At 39.6% G+C, this 24,864-nt stretch overlaps 1 protein-coding gene across 9 annotated transcripts in view; it reads left to right on the top strand.

Annotated features, from left to right (window-relative positions):
- Positions 1-24,864, top strand: part of MAP7 (microtubule associated protein 7) — a 169,863-nt gene that overhangs the window by 120,073 nt on the left and 24,926 nt on the right. For 5 of the 9 annotated variants that reach the window (XM_032407808.1, XM_032407812.1, XM_032407804.1 and 2 more), the window contains 5 exons: positions 8,718-8,881; positions 9,690-9,807; positions 13,245-13,355; positions 18,605-18,718; positions 23,676-23,827. In XM_032407808.1, the coding sequence (XP_032263699.1) occupies positions 8,718-8,881; positions 9,690-9,807; positions 13,245-13,355; positions 18,605-18,718; positions 23,676-23,827 (659 nt within the window). The remainder of the gene's footprint in view (positions 1-8,717; positions 8,882-9,689; positions 9,808-13,244; positions 13,356-18,604; positions 18,719-23,675; positions 23,828-24,864) is intronic. The other 4 variants (XM_032407809.1, XM_032407807.1, XM_032407811.1 and 1 more) reach the window with 3 other exon arrangements.

A 24,864-nucleotide genomic window follows, 5' to 3' on the forward strand; every position in this document is an offset into this window, starting at 1 on the left:
TGTTGAACGTTAAATGAGTAGTAATTCTATGCATGTTAATATAAGCAGAGATGAATGCAGCAGGTGTACTGCAAATTTGTTAAGACATTACCAAATTATCAGATAATACCTGCCCTTGTAATAGTTCAGTCAAACAAGTCTTGGATTCTTATTCTTAACCATTGTCTCAGAGGAACAAGGTTACCAGGGTCGTCTATACAATAGTTGTGCCTTAAAACTGTTGGATTTTCATATGTGTTATAAAACGGATAGTCCTACAATATGTTGACAAATTCAAGAGAATATTTAAGGAATGTTCAGCAGGTGAATAGTCTTCTGTGCTTGGGGGGGATACAGTGTCCCCTTTTTTAAAATGATACAGATTAAATTTGAAGTATTGGCACGAATAGAGTCACATTACCAACTGGGGCTTTCTGGGGTTCTGTGACATCTTTAAAGATTATCAGAGAATTGTATGATTGATTCGTATAGCTCGTGAAGAAAAATTTGAGTTTATAAAATCTATCCTTCTATTTATTCATAGGAGTTTTGTAGCTAAGTTCAAACTTGTACAAGAGATCTGTCATACGTGTTAGAATCACCAAGATAATATAAAAAGGATTTTGACCTTCAAACAAATGTCAATTAACTTATATTTGGGTTTCTTTCTGTGGGTAATTTTACCAGACTTCTTCACCCTTCCAGTCATAGCTTTTTTACTTTGCCTTTTTTTTTTTTTCTTTTTTGAATCTCCTTAATCACGGTGTGTTGTCAACACAGGGACAGCATTGTTAATCAGAGTGTGGTCAAGAGATAAATGATCATTTCAGCCTGGTTTGAGTGTTCATCTTAAAAATGTTGATGGGGGACTAGGACTCATTAGTAAACAACCAATAATGCTGTACCGATTAAAGTCATAAGTGAAGCTGCCCGTGATCTCACATGTCACGTTATTCGATTAGCACAGCTGTTGGTTTTGACAAGACTATCCACAAAAAAAATACGAGCTTTGGGAAAGCAGTCTTTCTAAACCCAATTGCTACTGGGTAGAAGTTTGACAGATGTGTGGTTAATCTTGGCATCTGGTCTGCTGAAGTTGTCACTTAATGAACGTAGAGTACAAAAGCCTTAAGGCTGTCAGGCAGGCTCTGAACAGCTAAGGGATCTGAGTACCTGGTAGTGGGAGGGATGCGGACGTTAGCGCATACCACAGCAGCTGTATCATGAGTCAAGCTCAGGACTGGCAAGAATAAATGCTTGTTGCAGGATGGATTTGGTAACTCAGAGGCTGAAGCTTTACCATAAAATGAATGAATCACTGTGACTAAGCAGCCATTATTTCTTTCTCTCAGATTGACTTTGCCTTTGAGGCTGAAGATGAAAAGATCTTAATCTCTGAAAAGTAAGGGGTCTTGGAAACAGATGATGATAAAGGCTAAGAGTGACCTTAGAGGATCAGGGTCTTCACATCGGATGACCAACTTTCCCAAACTAGAGCAGCAGTTAAGTCCCTGGGAGGTGTTGCAAATCATGTCCTTCAACATAATGGCTCATTGTTTGCTTCCAGAAGCGCACAGTCCAGAGTTTGAATTCCAGTTCCACCACTGACTTATTGTGAGACATCAGGCAGGTTACATCACTTCTCTGTGTCTCAGACTTCTCATAATAAAGTGAGTTTAATAGCAGTGTCTACCTCTTTGTGTGGCTGTGAAGATAATGCCTGCAAATCACTTGGTGTCAGCACAAAGTGAGAACTGAAGACATCACGGCAATGATGGTGAAAAGATGAGGATGGCCGGCCACATGATGCCACAGATACTGACTCACATGCCTGGGATTGGAGAACCCTAATGTTTCCGAGCTGGGGGAGACAGGGAGAGAGGGCTGTTTGTGTTTCCCGGTCCGGCAGCGCTCAGTAAAGCAGCCAGGTGAGGAGGATGGCAGCGTTTTTTAAGAAGTGAAAGTGGATTAGGGTTGAGGTCCTAACTTAAAGATTCCAAGGACCACCGTTGATTTGTGTGCTTTAGCAAAACTCCATTTACTGTAGTGGAGGCTGCACACTCCTTTAAGCCTGGCCCTGAAGACAGGAGTCCTGGATAGTATTACTTTCTTTTTTTTTTTTTTTTAAAGATTTTATTTATTTATGTGACAGAGAGAGACCCAGCGAGAGAGGGAACACAAACAGGGGGAGTGGGAGAGGGAGAAGCAGACTCCCCGCTGAGCAGGGAGCCTGATGCGGGGCTCGATCCCAGGACCCTGGGATCATGACGTGAGCCTAAGGCAGACCCTTAATGACTGAGCCACCCAGGCGCCCCTAGTATTACTTTCTTATATCGAAAGTCCGTCAGCCCGTGTATGGGGAAGGCTCTTGGTCTTCCAAGGTATAAACTGCTATCCCAGCCCCTCAATCCCATTTGGCCACCTGCTGTGTGCAGGGAAGAAGGTGGAGTAGGAGGGCGCCTCGGGAGCAGGAGACAGTGTGGTGGGCATCCTGCAAGGTCATAGTTGTTACCAGGCAGTTCTCCGGTATCCTAGTCCAGTGAGAGGGGAGTGGAAGAAGAGTTTAAATGACTAGTTGAGAAAGCTTGGAATTAACAGTAAGGCCTAATGCAAGTCACTTGGCTTGGAAGTCACACAGTCCTTGAACTCTTTAGCTCGTTCATCAGATTTACTTTAAAACTGGAAATGCAAGTAATCTCAATAATTGTTGAGATAAAGCATAAAGATGAAAATGTTAACAGTCAAAATAAAAACAAAAGGAAACCTAATTGTAATCCCACACACCTCCTCAAAGGCTTAAAAAAAAAAAAATTGAGTCCTGGAAGTTGATTGGAAAAGATCTTGGAGATCATTTTGTACATACCCTCTAATTTAGAGGTCAGATAGGTTGGCTCATTTCCCCAAGGTCACACAAAATTAGTAGCAGAACAAAATCCTGAACTCAGATATTTAGCACTTGTCATTTTCTGATTCTTGAGGATATTACTGGCTATGCTTGTGTCCGGTATTACCAGTGACCAAATCCTTCCATGTCTTAATATGAAACTGAGACAGCCGCTCTGTATGTTTCAGAGGCGAAGTGATAACGTTGCTCTACTCTCTGAATGTCACATGTTTCTTTCCGTCACGTGGTAGTGACATGTGCACTCGCACAGACGTAAGCTGGTTCAGAAGGACTGGGCTGGGCACTCATTGCTGATTGTGACTGGGAGTCACCCAGCCCACGGGTATCCTGTCCTACCTTGTTCTTCCCATTAGCTGTGGCAGTAGGGCAGGAATTAGTCTGATTGTCGCCAAGACTCACTCCCGATAATTATCTACATTTACTGAGTTCCTACTGCGTGCATGGCACTGGGCTGAGCACTCCCGCCTAGACCCTGTCAGGAAGATGGCGCCATTGCAGTTTGAGGATGCGAGACCACACAAGGCACTTGCTTGCTCAGTGGCATGTAAATGGTAAGTGGCAGGCCTAAGGGTAGACTCTCGTTCCTGTGAAGCCTGAGGTGTGCTTTATCCACTACAATACCTTGCCTTTCATTTTAAATTCCTTTTAGTACAAGAGTCACTGTATGTTTCTAAATGGAGTCCAAATTGATAGTGGATTTCTCCTTTGTGTGGCACGGTCATACTGTGACAGTGTCCCCTTTGCATGGCGCTGACATACTGTTTAGTGTCATTAGAGTATAATCCTGGTGACAGCAGCTCAGGGATGGGACTGATTTATTAATGCCCAGTATTTCAGGGGCTACAGTGGGTTTTCATTTCATTTTATATGATGATCCCAGAGTCCAGGGAAACATGAAAACTTCACAAGAATAAGGTTAATAATATTCATTATGATTCTTTTTCTGGACATGCTCTCCTTTTATAGAGCTGCATCTATGAAATGAGTGATCGTTAATGATTTAAATAGGAACAAACTGTTGTAATAGTCTGCTTGGGCTGCCTTAACAAATACCATAGACTGGGGGTTTTAAACAACAGAGACTTATTTTCCCATCATTCTGGATACTGTAAAGTCCAAGATCAAGGTTCTGGCAGAGCTCACTTTCTGGTCAGACCTCTTTTCTGGCTTGCAGATGTGTGCTTTATTCTCACATGGTCTTTCCTCTGAGTGTGAAGAAAGGGAGAGTGAGCTCTTTGGTGTCTCTTTTTATAAGGACACTAAGCCTATTGGATTAGGGCCTCACCCTTATGACCTCATTTAAACATGATTACCTCCTAAAGGCCCTGTCTCCCAATACAGTCACACTGAACATTAAAGCTTCAACATACGAATTTGGGGGGAGGAGGGGAGGGACACAGTTCAGTCCATAGCAGTTTATTGATTATTTTCTTGTGTTCAAAACTCTTATTTCTGAAGGAGAAAATATAAGACTTTGACATTACGTATCATCCATAGGGAATATTTTAAATAACTAAACCTCTTAGAATAAACTAACTTTCAGTTCTTATTAAATAATTGAAATATTTTGTGTATTACCCTTCAATTTAAAAGAGCACATGGTCCAGGATCTGCACTTGGTAATAATCCTAGCAGTCACCAGCATACTCTGCAATCATATGAGAAGTGTTGTTTGCTGTTTCACCGTTGTTTGCCTATTCTCTGTGAAAGTGTTTAAGGGCACTGCAATAGGATATCCACTTCCTGGTAGAAAATTGAAGTAAAACTCAGTTAGAGCTTGATGGATAAAGAAATATTATTCCTTTAAAAGATTATTTGAGACAAAATTTATTATTATTATTATTATTATTATTATTATTATTATTATTACATCTAGGCCTGTTGTGATTTATAGCACAACCTTAAGAACACCTTTAATTTTCAGAATTGAAATCACAATGATGATGACAATGAAAAATTTGGCAATAATAGCTAATATTTACTGAACGTTTAGTAAGTGCAGAGAACTGGTCTAAAACTGTATTAAGCATAATTATTCTTCTACTCGTCACAGTGAACCTATGAGGAAGGTCCTGTATTTATTCACGATTCACCCTGACAGAGTGAGGCATTGGGAGGTTAAGTAACTTGCCCAAGACCACACCCTTAGGGTGAATGAATCAGGAAGTAGTTCCCAATGAACAGGAAGTAATTATTAAGACCCCTGGATATGTTCTAGTTATGAAAAGCACTGTGGTGAGTGGGGGCAGGGGGGAGGAGGGAGAGCAACGAAAACCTTTGCTACCTAGAAATCAGAATAGAAGAAATGAAGGTTGTGGTAGATGTCATAAGAGCAGCATTGACCCCCCGGAAGAGTCAAAACTCCTGAGGACCTTGAGGGCAGTGTTCCTCCAAATGCCATCATAGACTGCTTGGGACCACCCAGAATCACCTGGGAGGTTTGTTCAAAATTCAGATTCCTGGGCCCCATTCTAGAATTGGTAAATCTGAATATGACGGTTAGAGCCCAGGAATTTGCATTTTAACTAGTACTCTCCCCTTACACACCCCCCAATATGATTCTGAAATATATTGTAAGACCACTGCCTTAAAGGATGGATCAGTTTGGATAAACAATGATGGCAACTTTCTCAACAGAGCGACGACAGGAGCAAAGAGATGGAAGAAGCATGGGTTGTTTGGGAGGGGCACTGAGGAAATAGGTCTAATTAGAATTAAGAGGCCATTTTGGAGAGCAATGCAGAATAAGGCCACAGAAGGGTATTAAGGCCAAGTTTAGGGAGGACTTTAGAAATCAGTGGAGTTTCAGTTTAATGAGAAAATAATCTCAAATATTCATGAGCAAGAAAGTAGCCTGATGAAAAACATTATTTAAGGAAAATTAATCTGTGAACTGAGGAACTCTAATTTTACAAATTTACCTTTGAAAAAATATTTTCTTAATATTCCATAAACATTTTTTTTTTCTTATTTTGTCTTTTGGCTTCTGGGATATCTTACAGGAAAAGAAAATATTACATTGTAAATGTCCTCAAAGACTCTGAATTTTTCCTCAACATGGGGTATAAAAGTCAGAGACTATGTAGTTAGAAAGCTGAGAGTTAAGGAATAAATGTACTGCCTGTCTCCAGGTTTCAGGGTACAAATCCATTTCTTTTTTCTGCCTGGGATCCTCATCCATTGTCAGTGGAGTATAAATTGGTGTGACCTCTGCAGAGGATAGTATGACAATAGCTATCAAAATTGGAAGTGTATATTCCCTTTGATTCAGCAATTCTACTTCTACATGGATATGTTCACATATCCAGAGATGGTTATGATAGTACAATGTCACCCCAGGTCTGAATTGGTAAAATACTGAAAACTTAGATAATCTATCAATAAGTATCTGGTTATATAAAATAAGGTATGTAGGGGTGCCTGGGTGGCTCAGTTGGTTAAGTGGCTGCCTTCAGCTCAAGTCATGATCCCAGGGTCCTGGGATCGAGCCCCACGTCAGGCTCCTAGCTCAGCAGGGAGCCTACTTCTCCCCTGCCTGCCGTTCCCCCTGCTTGTGCTTGCTCTCTGTCTCTCTGGCTCTCTCTCTGGCTCTCTCTGTGTCAAATAAATAAATAAAATCTTAAAAAAATAAAATAAAATAAGATGTGGACAAGGGAATATTATATAGCCATTAAAAAGGTTGTTGGAGTCATGTTTTATGTGTTGATATGCAAAGATGTCTAAGATATATTTTCAGTGAAAAAAGCAAGACACAGAGCAGAACGTGTACTATGCTACAGTATATATGGATTTTTACTTTTTTTTTTCTTTTACATTTGTACAGAAGGTAAAAGTGGAATACAAGAGGGCCTGGGGTTAGAGGAAGACCTTCATTTTGCCTTTTAATATTTTGTACTGTTTAAGCTTGACAGAAGTCTGTCACTGTAAATCCATCTTTTTAAATGAACTAAAATATGTGGTATCATTGAAAGCCTGTTGAAGGTATTCCCACATAGGAAACCAGAAGATATTACATGCACAAGTGTGTGTGATCACAGTAAATTCACCTTTAAAACTTGTTAGAATTATGTTCCCCATCTGTTACTTTCAGTGTGTATTCTCATAGTGTTTTTATTTATTCACTCACTCGGCAGTATTTATTGAACCTATTCTATGTGCTGTTACTTAAAGTAAATTTTCAATTGGGCCTGAGAATTTCTTTAGAACCATGGGCTTTTAAACTTGGAAGAAATCTTGAAAATCAATTTCCACATCTTTTAGGCAAGAGAAAACTAAAATTCAAATGAATGTGTCTTAAGATCTCACCACCCATTAGTGGCAGGGCTGCTGGGAAAACCCAGTTCTCTCTGCCACCACCCTGAGTGATGTCACAAGACAAACTCATCTTGGATTGTCCGTGTCTTTTTACCCAAGTAAAGTCAATTCAGATTGCTTTCAGTAGATTTGTCTCCTTAAATGGACAGCTTTGGAAAAGTTTAATGATAGCAGAAATGCAGAATCTTTAATAGTAAACATTTAGAGGAAATTGAAATGTTCTGAATTTTCATTTTTTTTCCTCTTAAAAAATAACATTTTAACTTACACGCCATGTATTATCCTCAAGGTTTATGCTTTAAATTTTGTTTGGACACTTTTGCCAACAGTGTTAATAGCTCATATTAAAGATCTGTTTAGTTATCACGGGTCAAGGAAGCATTGTACTAAAAAAAAAGAAAACAAAAGAGTTTTGTTGGGTATGTATTCCCCTAAAATGAGGAAGAACCATGTATATGTAAAGGAGAAAAGAAGCACTCCATCCCTGAATTTTCTGAATTGTGTATTTTCATTCCACCTGTGATATTAATGGTCAGATTTATCTAACCAGAGTCTGAGCTCTTCAGACACAAGAACTGCTTCTTTAGTCTCTCACATGACTTAGCTGATTCGGTATGATAAATCTATAAGGCATTTAATACAATCTTTTTTTTTTTTTTTTTTTTAAAGATTTTATTTATTTATTTGAGAGAGAGGGAATGAGAGACAGAGAGCATGAGAGGGGTTAGGGCCAGAGGGAGAAGCAGACCCCCTGCCGAGCAGGGAGCCCGATGCGGGACTCGATCCAGGGACTCCAGGATCATGACCTGAGCCGAAGGCAGTCGCTCCACCAACTGAGCCACCCAGGCGCCCCATTTAATACAATCTTTTAGCAACTATCAATTCTGGGGATTTTCTCCCAAATTCTTTTAATACTTTCAGAGAACCAGTGCTATGTTGAAACAACTGTAGTCTCAGGCTTTTGATGGGGAGGATAAAAGAGAGATGAACAGTACTGTTGGTTTTGAGGGCATCATATCAGGATAACACACCAAACTAGAGGACTGTAGGGATTCCCAAAGAATAGAATTCAGTACATCTTCTTCGACCTCATTGTTAGCATATTAAAATTATGCTAGAAATTAACAGTGGTATTTTTTCCTCAAAACTGAAAAAAAAATCTTGAAAATCAATTTCCACGTCTTTTAGGCCAGGCTTGGTAAATACAAAACCAAAGAACCCATGTTTGTTCATTGTGGGCCATTTATACAGTCCTACCTATGCAAATTTTCTTGTTTTTCTGTTAAGAGAGAATGTGTGCAAGCAGGGTGGGGCGCGGCACAGGGAGAGGGAGAATCTTAAGCAGGCTCCAGGCCCAGGGCAGAACCCGGGGGGCGGGCTCCATCTCACGGCCCTGAGATCATCCCTGAGCCAAAATCAAGAGTCTGACTTTTAACCAACTGAGCCACCCAGGCACCCCAGTACCTATTCAAGTTCTGAACCTGCCTGTGCTTGATTTCCCTTGTTTTTCCTCCTGAAGCTGCAAGAGAAATAATCTGGTTAGAACGGGAAGAGCGAGCCCGGCTGCACTATGAAAAGCATCTGGAAGAGCGGAAGAAGAAACTAGAAGAACAGAGGCTGAAGGAGGAGCGGAGGAGGGCTGCTGTGGAGGAAAAGCGGAGGCAGAGGCTGGAGGAGGACAAAGTAAGAGGCCGCCCTGGGCAGTAAATGGGAGGTTTGTCTACTTCAGAAATGCAGCACATTTAGGGTGAAACCTTCCATTAAGGTGCTGGGCTGCCTAGCAACATTAAGTAATCCGTTTTATAGATAGATAGCCGCAGCTTCTAGGGAGGTTGGGGTATGGAGGGCAGGTAGCGAATGGTGTGGTTGTTAAAATTGTTTCCCTAAAAACTTTAAAAGCCCAGGTCTCTGGTCTAGAGCTGTAACTTACTTATGTTCCGTTCATCTGTGTGAAAAGTATCGTGATGACTCCCAAGTAATTGGGTTTTTCCGGGGCTTTATCGCTTAACATTTTCACATGGATTGTCTCATTTAACGTGTACACAACCCCTAAGTGTTTATATATCAGTTTCTGCAAAAATGAACATGTAGATTCAGAATGAGTAAGTCACAGCTCAGTAAGTCATGGAGTCAAGATTACCCACCTGCTCAGATACTAAATTCCATTGTTTTTTAAGATACAGTACCACATTTGTTTAGCATCTGCTCAAGCTAAGACCTGCACCACCGTGCTTTTGTGAATTGATGAAAGTACCACGTTCCTGGTAATAATAACAAGGGTTGCTTATTTAAGTACCTGTTGTTCACCAGGGGCTTTATCAACGGGGACTTAATGATTTCAGTAACCCTCCCAGGCTGACGTGTAAACGTTAGGAGGTAGGAGTACTAAGGTAAAAATCTCAGTAGTGCCTTTACTCCATTCTGCCTTAAGTTGAAGAAGCCTCGGACAACCAGGTTAAATCTAATCATCCGCTCCTCTGTTCCATTTAAGGAACGCCATGAAGCTGTTGTACGACGGACGATGGAAAGGAGCCAGAAGCCAAAACAGAAGCATAACCGGTGGTCATGGGGAGGCCCTCTCCATGGGAGCCCCAGCATCCACAGTGCAGGTAAACAAGCCATGATTGCTTTCGAAAATCACTACTTTTTTCCTGGACAGCAAAAGGGCAGTTGCTTCTTTCTTCTAAGCCTGTGTTTCCAAAACAAAAATCATGGGCTGAAATAATTAAACTATAAATGATGCTCCTACTGTTTGAGGATAAGAGGGTGATGGAGGTAAGAAGATAAGGTTCTCTCCCTTAACACAGGCTCCTTTTCTCTTTTGTTACACAATTCCCTCAAAGAGATAGAAATCTATGCAGTGTTTCTAAGTAAACATGCAGTTTGCACGCTACATTATTTTAAGTAATCATTTGCATTAAGATTTCAGGATGATGGAAGAAGTTAACCGATTTTATCATCTTCTCTGGAAGAATCATAGCAGTATTGACTGATCAAAATCAATACCATGAGCTTGCGTATTCAGACCGTAAAGCGTGTGCAGGGTTAATGCTCTGCAGGAGAAAGCGCAGGTTCTGAACCTAGAGCCAGCGAATGTCTCAGCCATTCCCTCGTTCTTGAATGGACATAAAACCTACTGAAATTTGGACCTAATGAGAGGCTTTATTTTTGTACTGTAAATTCAATACACTTTGAATTTTATATAGTGTGTCAGTTCTTTTTCGTCTGTGTGAGTCTAATAACGTTTTTTATTATTATTTATTTTGAAAAATCATTGTCTTACATTCTGTCCCCAGGTGGTTTTGTTGAATCATCCTTCACCTTTCTCGATTTAGCAGGCCTGGACCACCACCTCACAACTCTTGGTGGTACTAGAAAAGCTGGTACAGACATCCCTATGGTTGCTGATTGCCTGACCTGTAGCTAGCACCTCCGACCTAGGGCCGGTCCATCAGTAGCTGAACCATCACCACCTTAGGCATAATGCATGCTTACTATCCCATTGCATAGACCTAGATCTGGGATGTGGCACAGTGTTTCTTAAGTGCGACGATACAACTCCGGTGACTGGAAGGTGTTGAAATAATGCAATGACATGTTTACTTTCTAAGTGATGATTTTGGATAAAACCTTTAAAAAGTGCTTTTTTAGTTAATAAATTACCTGGGTTCAAAGTACATCCAGTTTGCTCTCTCCTACCCCACCCCATCCCCACCCCTGTCTGTTTTCTGCTCTTAGTTTTAATCTAGAAAACCATGGATTATTGTTTGCTCTACTCTTTCATTCCTAACGTTCAGTGTGCCCAGTAGAAGCTCTTTATTTTAAAAATTCTAAAAGCATATTATCACAACTTACTTTCCTCTGATGTTGAACAGTATTTGAAAGTACTCTTTTTGGTTTTTCCCTTGGCTCTTAGTGACCCAGTGGTACTTGGTGGGGGCACGTGGCAAATCTGTAATCATAAGGCTTATTTATGTGTGATATTTTGTTCTTGGGGCAGTTTTACATATATGCTCCGTACAGGAAAAGCTGTCATGGTACATATCTTTATAACCTTACTTTTATTGCTTCCACATTCAGAGTTTAGTATATGGCCTTTATTTCTGCCACTCGGAGCATGAGAAGCTAGTGCTGTATTTGTTAGCCCTTGGATAATATCCATTTTTATAAGAGCTGTGAATTAGAAAAAAATTGCTGTTATACAAGAACGGAGAAGTTGGAAAGTAACTGGACTTTGCCAAAATTCTCAAAGGTCGCAGTGATCTGCTGTGATCTGAAGAGCAGTGACCTGGCCTTACTCATTTATAAAAATGCCTCACTCAGGATGGGCACTCAGTGTTTGCTGATCAAAAAACAGATCTTAGAAATTAAATTTAATCCAGATTAAATCAGTGTGATGCCTTACTGCTCACACATCAACTAGCCCTGGTTTGGAAACTTTTTTAAATGGATTCTTCCTAAATCCTTTCGTGAATTTGTACTTTGTTCAGCAAGAAAAAGAAATGATTAAAAATGGTCTTATTATATTAAGTAATAGAATAAATAACACATTATACCTCCATCATTTTCACCATGCAGAGTAGGCCTGCATGGAGACACGATGTCCCCCAACTGAAGCTTAACATACAAAAACAAGATCAGGAAATGTATTGCTGTCAATCATCCAGAAATGGCTTTTGTTATCCTTCCTTGTGTCCCCTGGACCTTACATTTCATCATTAAGATGTTCCTTTTGATATTTTATCCTAAATCTTCAGGATTGCCCCAAGAGCCTGTCAGTTAAGGGTTAACTGATGTCACAGGCTTGATGTCTGGGTTTGTTTGTTTTATAATTGAGTTGCTTCAACCATACACATGGTAGAGATAGGAATGTCTGACGTTGGTAGAAGACTTGTTTATCCCCCATACGCTGTAAATAATGGCCAAGAATGGTTATTCTATGGAGGGACGTTTACTATAAAATTTTTGACTACCAATGTTACTTAGACCGATGGGAACTGGGTTTTAAAGGCATCTACCACAAGGATTATTTTTTGTTTTTAGTTTTAGAAGAAGCTAACAATAGAAAACAAAATATGGCAAAACCCTTTTAACTTTGGTCGTAGGTCAGAACCTCCACTTGCCCTCCTAAAGAAATATAATGAGATTTTTAGACTTTTATTCTATGCAGTTTTATTCAGGGAACATGATCTATTCTAATGAGCCTGGTTACAGCTTGGTTCCACCGTACAGACAGCAAACTAACAGAGCTAGTTTTTGCCGTGTATCTTCTCGCTGAACTTTAAGAATTACTATGAAATTACTCACCTACAGGAATTATTTAAGTAATTATTAATAAACTTAAAGAATTCTGATTTTCTTTCTATTGCCGTCAGTTTTGTTGGGCAAGTTTGTGGGCTGATTCTATATTTGTAAACCACCCAAAACTCGGTGTTATAGGCAGAGGTGTGGTAGTTCGTAGACTTTTTAAAAAGAAATTCTACGGTGGCCATCCGTTCCACACCTAGAGTCTTTCTTCTTCTTTCTTTTTAATCTGTTTTTCTGTAATGAACTTTAATGCCCTGGGTAAAATGACTCTACAAGAAAAAGTAGCAGCAATGCATAGAACCTGGAGTTCTTTTTTTTTTTCTTCTAGTGTTTGCATTCTATTTCACCAGCCCCATTTCTACCCCCTTGTTCCTAGTGGGGGCAATTCTAAGGGCATCCACTTTTACAATCTCCTCTTTGCTGTACGGTCTGCCCCATTATTTTAGTTGCCCTCCACTGGCCTTGGTCTTCGTCTATCTGTTGTATTATAACAAAATGCTTGAATTTCCCTGGCTGACAAACTGGTGTACTAAATATTTATTTTATCCTACAAGAAAAATGAATTTTATTTCTAACCTTTAAGTTACCTTTAAATGTCCACTTAGAAAACTGTGCTATTACATAAGATCTAGTAATAGAGCTGAAAGCATCCAATCCTAGTTTTTCCTTCCTTCAGCGAACTAGGAAATTGCAATCCTGCACGCTGGCTGTCAATTAGCATTATCTCCATTTGTTTTAGATCCAGACAGGCGGTCAGTTTCCACCATGAATCTTTCGAAACATGTTGATCCCGTCATTAGCAAGCGGCTCTCCTCTTCATCTGCAACTTTACTAAATTCTCCAGATAGAGGTACAGTCAAAAGGAAAACCAAAAAAAAGTGTTCTGTTATTTACTTAATGTTTTTTTTTTTTTCTGGATGTTTACAGCTAAAAATAAGCATCTGAAGTTGCTTTCCCTACGTTTCTTAAATAGGAAGAACAAAACTTCAGAGTAAAAAAGCAATAAACGGCTGAGCAGCATTTCCCTTGCGACAAGAACCTTGCTCATTTTAGAACTTGGCTGAATGGTTGCATTTAGCAGTGATGAAAGCGGTGCTTCTCAACTTTTTAGTAAATGAGTTTACAGCTCCAGAAGTCACCCACTTACCCACCACCATGCAAATAATCTTTGTTACGAACATTTATTTTACTTCAATCATGTTGTCTTTGACTTTTCATCTGTACTTTGGGAATTCCAAGCTTTGACTTTCTAAAAAATCTTGAATGATTCATGTTGGTAGATTTCATTTTGCTATTTGATTTCTAATTTAACCAAACCTTGCTTACTGCATCTCTTGTACGTGTGTGTGTGATTGGTTTTTGGTGTCCATTCATTTTGCTCTTAAGGGATTTGGCCTAACTTCAAGAATATCATCATTGAAGCCTCCTACAACTTTTAATAATCATAGTCCTCCAATTATTGTTTTATTTGAATTTTGAGTTTTATTCATCCCATGGATTTACAGTACATGAATGTTGAGCTATTTATAAAATTAAAGTTTTATTTTACATATTTATATGTCATAAAAGGAAAAATCAAGTTTTTAAGATAAGCTATGGTTTTACAGAACTTAAAGTGATTTTAAGTTAGAAAGCCAAAGAATTACTGTGCAATATAAAAACACATACTCTCTAAAAGTAACAAACTGTGGTTATTTTGAATGATTTATTAGAAACTGGGAAACGTTCAGTGTTTATAGTCTTTAAAAAAAATTCAATGTGTGCATGTTCTGTGTGTATGTGTATTCATATATTTTGTATTGTGTAAAAGTTGTGTCATTGTAATGTACAATATTATATGTGTTGATGCTATTTTATAACTAATAACTAATCTCTTAAAGCAGTAAATGTTGAACAATTTCCTAATCTTGCCTTTTAACCTAAAGCATTCCTTTTTTTTTTTTTTTTTAACTAATTTGCCTAAATCATCGATATTAGACTTGTCAAATTAGGGGCCTTCTATGTTAGAGAAAAGTATTATGAATTAACATCCCTTTCATAAATAGCCTTTATTTTCAAACTCATTCCCTTAGTATAAAATATAGCATATGACTGCTGTTCTTACAGTTGTCTACTCATCTTTTCTTTGGATTTGATCACTTACTCAGCACTTTAATTTTATACTTTTGTGAACCTATGTCTAAGACAAACTACAATTGGGATTTTACGATACTTTGAAGTCAGACCTTACTTACTGCCTCTTGCAGTTCCACAGCTGAAATTGGGGTAGATGGGCAATAAACCAAACAATATCCTACCACCCTTCTATGGGATGACAGTGATTTGTCAACTAGCAACAGGATTGTTTAAAAGATTCTGCCTGATCATATCTGATTGGATATTCTTAATAGGATCTTAAAACTGGGAGAGTTTTATTGGATGGCTCATCTGTTCCAGTTGGGGTAACAGAGTTCCAGAGATGATTGCAGAGCTTAAAGACCCGATTTAATAGCCTACAAACTAATTGTTGGAGAAGAGGGTCTAGCACAGAGATCACCAGCTCCTAACTTGTGTTGTTGTTATGCTGCATCTTCAGTTCTTACCTTCCTTAGATCAACCCTGACTTTATACGTTCTTCCTTTGAGTGAGGTTAAGGATCAAGGGAAGTTCAACAGCCAGGTCCAGGAAACCGCCCCATGAATCATGGGGCCTATCAAATCGAATCCTAAGCTAGACTAATAGGATCAGAGGAAGAGCACTAAATTTGGGAGTTCTGCTGCTCTGCCCCCTTGTCAAAAGAACTGTGAACCACCAGTTCCTGGATCCAATAGGCCAGGTCAAGTTTGGTCACGAAGGAAGATTCAGTTCATCCAGGAGCTCCCATATGGTCCAGGAAGCTTTTTTCTTTTTTTTTTTTAAGTTAGACAAAACTTTCAGTAGGACCGTGAGGGGGCTAGGCCTTTTAATGAGAATAGAAATTCTTCTGAATTTGAACTTCTCTAATTTATAAATTTAGTAACTTAATTTTCTTTTCTGCTCTCTTTATATTTTTCTATCTATTTTTAAAAGTTGGTTATGCTTTATTAAATTAGGAAGCATTCTTATCAAATTATTAAATTAGAGGCTTTTACAGACAAATCTATTAAAGGGTGTACACCATTTACTAGATTGTCTGAGCTTTCTCAGCCCTATAGCACAGGCCTTCAAGCTGATCTTAAATTGAGGTTCTGATGCGATCAAGGTTGACATTCAGCCAGAATGCTCTCCTGGTTATTAAAAATACTGAAATATTTCCATACCAGTTGGTAAATACCCACTTCCCCAAGCTGTGCTTCCCCAGGTCCTCCAGAGCTAATGCATGGCACCCATTAGCTCTGTGCCTCTGCCCTACTTGTTTTTAAATATTTTGATTATCACACTTGAATATAGTGTCACACAGACTGAAAAAATGACCTGAGTTAAAAGAAACCTCTGATTACCAAAGATTTTTATAATTGCTGCAATAGAGAGAATTTTGCCACTGGAAATTTTTACATTAAAAATGTGTGTTTCTTAATATTCTTAAGCTACCTACTTATCCAGATTTTTCTCAAGGAAGGGTAAGGATTTCAAAAAAAAGCAAGAAATGAAATTGCCTACCGTTTGCTTAAAATTAGTCCATACATATTTCCCTAGAATCTAGATCACAGGCAGGTTCTGTTTGCTGGAACAGGGTTTTTTGTTCTTGTTTTAATTTGAATTCACTGCCATCATTCTAAAAATCGAATATCTCCTACAACATTTGGGTTTCCTAATTTGGGTTTTCTCGTGAACTACCAGGATCTGGCAACACTTGCCTGATTTTTGCATGGCACCCATCGGAAACTGAACAGTGATTTCCTGCGTATGGAAGATTGGGGTAGTACAGATATCTATAATATTTGTGTGCCTCCTCTGGTCCAGATGGTCTGTTATAGGAATCATCAATATCTCATTTTTAAGTGATTAAGTAGGATCAATACTAAATATTGTTTCACGAGAATTAATATCTCTTCCTTCAGAGGCTTGTCATCTTAAAATCAGGCGCCTCTAGGTGGTGGTGGTGGGACAGTAAAGTAACTCTCCTGTCCTAACCTTTACTAAAAAGTTATCTTCTGAAAGAGATCTCTCTCTCGTTCAGGGCATAGTAATGAACGCAGAAGCGGAAACATGTTCCTTCTGGCAAAATCTTTCATTCACGCTGTTAGATCTGTAAAACAAATCTCTTTGGATTTGCTTTAAACACAAGTCAAAGAGGGTTTTGAATCTTCATTTGAGGCAAATTCTTTGGTTGATGCTTTAAAGACTCACAGAAATAAAGTTAATGAACTTCTTAATCCAGGGGGAAAGAAAAGACCTGTCTTCTCAATGGTAAACCATCTCTGCAGTTGTGAGCCAGTCATCCCGCAGAGTTTATCAAGGAAAGGAAGCATTCCTCTGTTCTTCCCCTTCTCATCTACTTGAAAAAATAGAGTTCTGTTGAAGATTTTCATTTCATCCTCCTCACTCTTCCCCACTGGTTTTCTTGTGTGACTGTATTCTCCTTTTAGTTTACGCTCAATTCCATTGTTGGTGCTCACATACACACACTTCCATATTATAGTGTATAACAGCCCTTGTTCCGCTGTCATTCTACCATGTAACTGTTACTCTATTATATATGTATAATTGTATATATACAACATATACATATTTATATAATCCTTTTATTTACGACTGTCAGATAAGATTTAACTCTGAAGACTCTCCTGATAACAGAAAATCTAATAATTCACTAATTCTTAAATTCACCGCAGCCTTGATCAAAATAACCACTTTTAAAAAAATAAAGTCAGGTAATTAAGGTAATTACTGGAGGTTGGTAGTTCCTTTCAAATAGGAGCAAATATTTCCTATACCAACATTTAATATCAGATAACTTCTGTTAACTAAAACTAGTTTTTTAGAGTTTAAATGTCATTCCTTAAAATACAACATAGAAAAGGTTATTGAGAGAACAATCGCTCCAGAGGCAAGAGGATTTGCATCTGCTGTTTATGATACAGAGCAGAACTGGCCTTGTCAGGTTTAGACAGTTTTAAAGACTTTTATCAGTGACTTGGGAGTGTGCCCTGAAATAGAGATGTATGGTTACCTGACTTTAATAATACTTTTAGGATTTTGCAAGCTTCTTCCCTGATATTTTTGGAAAGTACCTTCTATATTTTCATAGGCCACCACTGGAAGCTAACAATATAAGTGAAGTCATTAATTTATAATTAGCGTGCATTTCCTAACAGTGGTCTTGCCACCAAGCCCCAGTACAGTTTGGGACTATATTCACTGCATTATTCTAAATTTATTTTCTGGAATCTTCACACACCCACTAGTAATTTCTCACATTAAGTTTATATTGGATTTTGGTTTTTGTTTCATTTCATCTTGCTTCAGCTTTACCCTTATCCTCCACCAAAATGTTTATGTTGTTACCAAACAGGGACCTGAAGGAACCTGGCTTGCCGAGTGGAAAAGTCAAAAGGAAATCCCAGACAGAACTTTGCATGAGCCCTCTTTCCTTTTATTAGATCTAATTTCCCCCTAGTTGACGAAGTAGCAGTTCATGGACATCTAGCAAAATGTAATGGAGACTCTTTCTGTCTGCATTTATATAGAAATGCAGTCTCGCATTACGCTGCCAAAGCCTGTGTTGGAGTTGATTATACAGGACACTTAGGAAGCCCCTTGGCTGAGGTGTGTGCCATTAGTCCCCTGCCCATCCTGATGAGGGCAGATAGTACAACTACATGCCAAACCTGACGGTGACGTTGATATCTCTGTTTTGTTACCTGTTCACTCCTAAAGAAGGGGGTTAGCAAGATCTGCATCCATAAAACTAACATAGAGCCCGTCACAAACTTAACATCTTGAAGAAAGGCAACGTTATGGAATAGCTCCTTCTCTGGGCAGAGTTCCCGTCTCCCAGACCCTATTCCTGCTGTCCTCCCTGGAGAGCCTCGTCTCTGGAAGGCCTGGCATATGGAAGCAATAAGTATGATGCTTTTGCCCCTGCTCCCCCCGCCGGAAAGAATTCCTCTAACATCTTGCTTATGTGGTGACGTCTAGCTCGCCGCCTGCAGCTCAGCCCATGGGAGAGCAGCGTTGTTAACAGACTGCTGACGCCCACACATTCGTTCCTGGCCAGAAGTAAAAGCACAGCAGCCTTGTCTGGAGATACAGGTAAAACTGTCAAAGTGCAACTTTCTTGGTGAGGTAAAGTCCTCCTTTTAAAGCACACCTGAGCCACCCCGGTCCATCTAATCGTGTCTCAGGCTTCCCCATTGTGTTTGCTTCTCTTTCCCTGGGTGCAGTGGCTTTGGAAATGTCTGTTGGTGTTGGTTTCACGCTCCTGGTACTGTTTCCTCTTCGCATCTTATCTGGACACCAGATGCCAGGCAGACAAAGGATGCCCCTCCTTGTGATCAGATGGCTTCAGATGCTTCTGTGTGTTTGTAACATCACCAGAAAAACCTACCCCTTCCCGCCTTTCTCTCTGCCCCTGCATCTGAGCAGACCATCAGAGGTAGACATGATTTAATATTTAATACTGATAGATGGACTTGAGACTAAAATCAAAGCCCAGGTCGATTTAAGCAAGAGTTTCACGATGTGGCTTGGGCTAGCAACTTCTGCCTACGCCAGGCTTTCGTATGTAATCTAGGAATTAGTACCCTCTCAAATCTCTAAGAGCTGTGGAGAAGGCTAATTACAGTCTTCTTCTTTGTTACATACTTTGAAAATATGGCGAATGTGCCAAGTACTGGTTATTGTAATTAGTTATAACTCCTCTATGTTTTTGAAATGCAAAGCTTGCCCGAATGAGCCAATTAGTTTAATGAGAAGTTAGTGTAGAGCCTAGATCTAGCTGGAAAGAAAGATACATCTTCAGCTTTTGGCAACATCTCTTTTGTGGTGAGTTGATTTGGTTTTTCCCAAATATCTCTGGGCACAATAGGTGTATCTCTGTAAGCAGCCTAGCAGCCCTTGTCTTAGCACTTGGGAAATTACATGGCCTCTTCATAAAGTTCCCTTTAAAAATACTTTGCCCCTGCAAGTCTCTTCATGTTCATTAGCCCTCTTTGCAAATCATTCTTGGTGGTTTTATGATTTTTTTTCATCTCTGGTGTCCAGTGAGCTAATAACAACCCTAATTCTCACAATATCCCCAGGAGGCAGTCGAAAAACCAAGTGCAGACATTCCTACCACCTGCTTGTGGAAACCAAGTGCGGTGACACTAAGTGACTTATACCAGAGCCACTTAGAATTCTGATTGGTGGGCTGGGTCTTAAACATGCTTCCCCCCTCCTTCCTCGGTGCCTGGAGTGATGCTCTGTGTATAGTTGTGCATTCAATTAGCTGGACCACAGCATTCTGTGTTTTCTGTGAAGGAACTCTCCTGTCAGCTGTCACGTCGCATCTGAGATTTTTCCAGGGGAGAAAGTACAACTAATTTCAAGATAGTTTACTTTCTGTCTGGGTGTGTCATGCTCTTACACAAGTCATGAAAGTTTTTCCACATGTCCAGCTAATTGAAGAAACTGTAACATTGCTTTTAGTCCTGTTTCGTAGGATCTAAATAATTTAGGGCTCTCATGCTTTGGAATCTCCACCTCGTATGTTGTTTCATACTGAATGACTGCCTCGCAGCTGAAGAAGTGTCTGTCTTTGCTTTTTCTGTCACCACTAACTTGTGTCAATTCTTTTCGCTTCTCCTCCAGTCCTTTACAACATCATTCGCTCATTCTCCACCCACTCTGCTGGCCCATCTTCCCACATTCTCTCTTCACTGTTCTAATCAATCAGGGTGCTTTTTACCTGCTAACTGGCTGTTCTTTACTTTTCATCTTTCCCATTCTCCTTTTCACAAATGGATACATTTCTGTAATTTATTTTACAGTGAAGCAATGCATAGGCCTTTACTTGAGTTGCGGCTCTTATTAATACATTCCTTAGATCATTGTTACCTTATTGTTGCATTGATACAGCTTATATTTAATGAACCAAAACTGTTGTTTTAATTTTTTTCCATTTGAAATTATATATGTAAACATCCCTTATGTTTATCTTGTCAGAAACACTGTATTCATCTCTTTTCCTTTTTCCATCTGCTCTCCACGATTATTCTTCCTTGTCTTTCCATTTTACTGTTGTCTCTTGAGTTCATCTTATATCTGGTTGCCATTGGCAAGAGGATGACCTACATCCAGAGCCAGGGTTAAAGAGCAGATCACAACAGCCATCCTTACCCCTAGGGTGTTTGGTGATTGCAAACTCCCAGAACAAGCAGTAAGAGCACTTGAAATTTGCAAGAGTCTCCTACCTCTCATTTGTGGCCACTGCTTTGGGTTGACTTCTCCGTGCCCTTTTTTTTTTTTTTTTTAAGATTTTATTTATTTATTTGACAGACACAGCGACAGAGGGAACATAAGCAGAGGAAATGGGAGAGGGAGAAGCAGGCTTCCCGCTGAGCAGGGACCCCAATGCGGGGCTCATTCCCAGGACTCTGGGATCATGACCTGAGCTGAAGCCAGACGCTTAACCGACTGAGCAACCCAGGCGCCCCTCCACACCCATTTTTTTAAAAATACATTTAAAATACATGTGATTATTACGGCTCAGGGTTAAAAGAGTTGATACATATAAAATGTTTAGACTAGTACCTGCACATAGTAGGCCCTCAATAAATGTTATTAATATTATTATTTTATAAATTTTCTATTCTCTGTGCTATACTCCAGCCACTTGTACTGCATTATCTTTTCTCTGCACTTTTCATATATAGTTCATTTAGAAGATCCTGAATAAGTTAAATTAATGCACACTTGTTACCAAGAGTAGAAGGAAATAGAGATATTATAGAAGACTTTCTACTGGACACTCCATAGAAGAATCTTCATGTTTAATAGAACTACTTTGGGATACCAAGAGCACTCTGGGAAAATCAAAATACTGTATATTATTGCTCTTACTCTTTTCTTAAAAAGGGCAAGATAATTCCAGTAAATGATTTAAAGGTTTCAGGTTTTCAGTAGTTGCTGTTCACAACAACAACCCATTCCATGAAACGTAATGTCCTTAGAATTTACAGTGTTCGTTTTAGCCAGACAATGTTCCTTGAACAATTAAACTTGAGGATTTTTGTACAAACTGCACTCAATAGATTTAAGGATATTTTCTCCCTTTGCTTAATATTACCTCAGCACTGTAATAAAGAATGAACCAGAGGGGTGATGAGATTGGCTTAGACCCATGATCATCTCAGGAAGTGCTCCCTAGATACCCTTGAAATGATTTTCCACTGGAGGACAATGAACTCCTATTTCTGTGTTTCCTTTTTCCTGTCAGACCCAGGCCTCAGAGCAGGGCTGTGGTCTAGGGTTTCTTGATTCTGGAGCAAGGTAAATGGCCTCTGGCTGTGCCCTGGGCGGTCAGTGCCTTTCCTGGTCATTAATCCCACAGAAGTACCTTGTGCCAGGATCTTATTCTTTAAATGCATTTGATTGGCTTGGAAGAGTTTTGCATTATTGAACTCTTCAGTGTCTGGGAAATGCAAATTCTTTGTTGTGGTGCTTGAAAAGGGTTATTTTCAAATAGTTTCCCCAGTGATCACAAGAAGCCAAATGAGACTAGGTTCTCCTTTCTCACAAAAAAAGGAATCTTCCTTCACCATTAAGGTCTGAAGCAAAGTTTATGCGAACTCCCAAGTTAAGATACACATATTTTTTTAAGGAGGACTGAGTGGGGAATGCAAAATGTTTTAGTTTATCCTGAAGCAATAGTTCTGTTTTCAGAGGATTGGAAAAGAGAATGCAATTTCCAGTCCATTCCCTGCCTTGACCATTTAGCGATACCAGAAGATAATGCAAATCATTTAATAAGAGAGCACGTAAATAAATAAGCAATCTGATCAACTTTCTGTCTGTAAATGAAACCAAAATAACATTTTTAACTCTATAATTCCAAAATTCTTAATTTTCCTTGTGAAGTTTTGAGTTTTTAATTTATTAGTAAATACTATTATACTTAGCTGAAATAATGGTCTTTTTAAAACTTTGCTACAATGGCAGTAGGTACGTAAAGTCATTTTATAACATCATCCAAGCACATAGTATTCTCTTCAGGAGTCATGTTTAATTGTCTAATTTTTTTTTTTTTTTTGCTGGAGGATAAGATTTCTGGGAGAGATCTGAAAAATGAACCTTGGAACCTTAGAACCCACACTTTTTTGTGTGTAGTGGTATATGAACTTCCTTAAACCCATTTTTTGCCCAGAATCACTTGGTTAATGACAATGTTCCTGTGAAGGTGAATAGTCAGAAACTGTGATTTAAAAAAAAAATCCCAACCGGAGTAAAACAGTAAAAGCTATTCATGATTCAACTTTATTTTTGGCAGTTCTAACATATGTATGTTCTATTCAGCATTTGAAATGATTACATCTCATCTCCCCATACCTTCTACTGCTTGTTAATAAACCATCAAATGCCTTGGCTTTTTGGGAAAACCCAGAAGGCATGCATCTGATTTGGCTTTAAATAGACAAAACATTTACAGAATTTGTTTCTGGAAAGTATTAGTTATCCTTGTAACACCTAGTAAGACTTGGTTGTTTAACATTGTAAAAATCCCGTTGCTTTTTTTCTAGTGGCTGTTGAACCTTACTCCTGAAATAGGTGGCGTCAATCTTGCTTGCCTGCTTGCTTACTTCCTGTCTCTCCACCTTCTGTCCCATCTTAAAGCTAATTAGGAAAAATCTGATTATAAACAGTCCTTATATAAAAATGATCTATCACTAATGTAGTGTTTTACCAGAACCATCAGTTCATAGGAATATAAGCCCATTGCTTTCCTTAATTATTAGGCTACATCTGTGACTTTCATCACTATTTAAATAGCCAAAGAACTCACATAGTCTAGATTTTTCACTTGGACATGGCTTCTTTTTGGACACACCGTAAACTGATAGGACTGTGAGGAGAGTTGGAATATGATGGTTCTGGACACCTTTAGGTAATAACTTCTTCTCCCTACTTTTCTCTCTATCTCTGCTTTGCTCCTTTTCCTGAACCCGCTTTTGGCTTTCCTTCAACCGCTCTTCTGGCACTCTTGGGTGTAAAACAATCACCTACCCCCTAGTTATCCCCATTTGTCCTCGTTCAGCATCTTGCAGCCCCATCAACATCATGCCCTCCAGAGCTGCACACTCTAGAAATCTGACGGATCGGCCAAAATTCTTGGTAACGCCACTGGAGGGCTCGGCGCGAAGGAGGACGGCTCACGGCACCGCGGTGAGTAGCCGGCGGGAGCGGCCAGGCGGGTCTGTGCTGTTTCTGTGCAGGGTGGACACCAGCCCCGGCTACCGTGTGGGTGTCAGAGTGGGAGGTGCCCACACCTGGGTGGTGTCCCCACGCTTCCTCTCCACTTGGGAGTTGGGCTCCCCATAAAAATGTGAATTTGAGGATGAAAACTATCCTCCATTCAAGGGCGTGCGTGCGGCTGAAGTACCATATGGGGGCCTGTGTACGACTAAAGGCCAGGCCAGCACGCTTTTTCCTGTTTGCAAGTCAGACAGCCCCAGAAGGGGGTGTGGGCCTCCGCGGCTGCCTCTGCATTTTATTAAACCATATCCAGGAGCTGGCTGAACTCTGAATGTGGTTCACCAAAAAGCGAAATAAAGAATTTTTGTCTGCTTAGCTAATCCCTGTCAAGGCCCAAATCCTACAATATAGGAACAAAGTATTTTGAAAACACTAGTGATTTGCTAGGTAACGAATTCTTGAAAGGCACCTGGGCTGTGTCATAGACTCAAATTTTGCAAGCAAAGAATATAATTTGTACTTGTAATTACTGGCAAGGTGGCTGAGCTAACATGAGTTTTCACCTATAATTAATTTCATGCCATAAATGCAATGAGGTAACTTGTGTGTCTCTAAGAGTCTTTCTTCCTCAAACTGTGTGTTATTTAGTATCTGTTGAAAGTAGATACAGTTGTGTGGTGTTCTCTTAAAGGATTCCCCAGTCAACCAGAAGATCTCATTGCCTCTCTCGCATGGGAATACCACGACCTGTTTAATGAAAGGCTGAACAATTTTTTTTTAAATCTTAACCTCCCAGAGCGTTGGGTGTATAAAGCTGGTGGACACATAAAAGGATTTTGCTTAGTTGTTTGAGAATAATTTGAGGATTGTGAGAGCTTGATGGTTTTGCCTCTCGGCAGTTTTCTTCCAAGCCCCAGGCTTTCAGGAATCAGTGTTTAATTCCTGATTGAGCCAGACCTCCAGCCCCGCAAGGAGGTCTTGCAAGTGAAGCTTGGAGGTGAAACTAC

The sequence above is a fragment of the Phoca vitulina genome, unplaced genomic scaffold (genome assembly GCF_004348235.1).
Source record: "Phoca vitulina isolate PV1807 unplaced genomic scaffold, GSC_HSeal_1.0 scaffold9, whole genome shotgun sequence".
Lineage (NCBI taxonomy): Eukaryota > Metazoa > Chordata > Mammalia > Carnivora > Phocidae > Phoca > Phoca vitulina.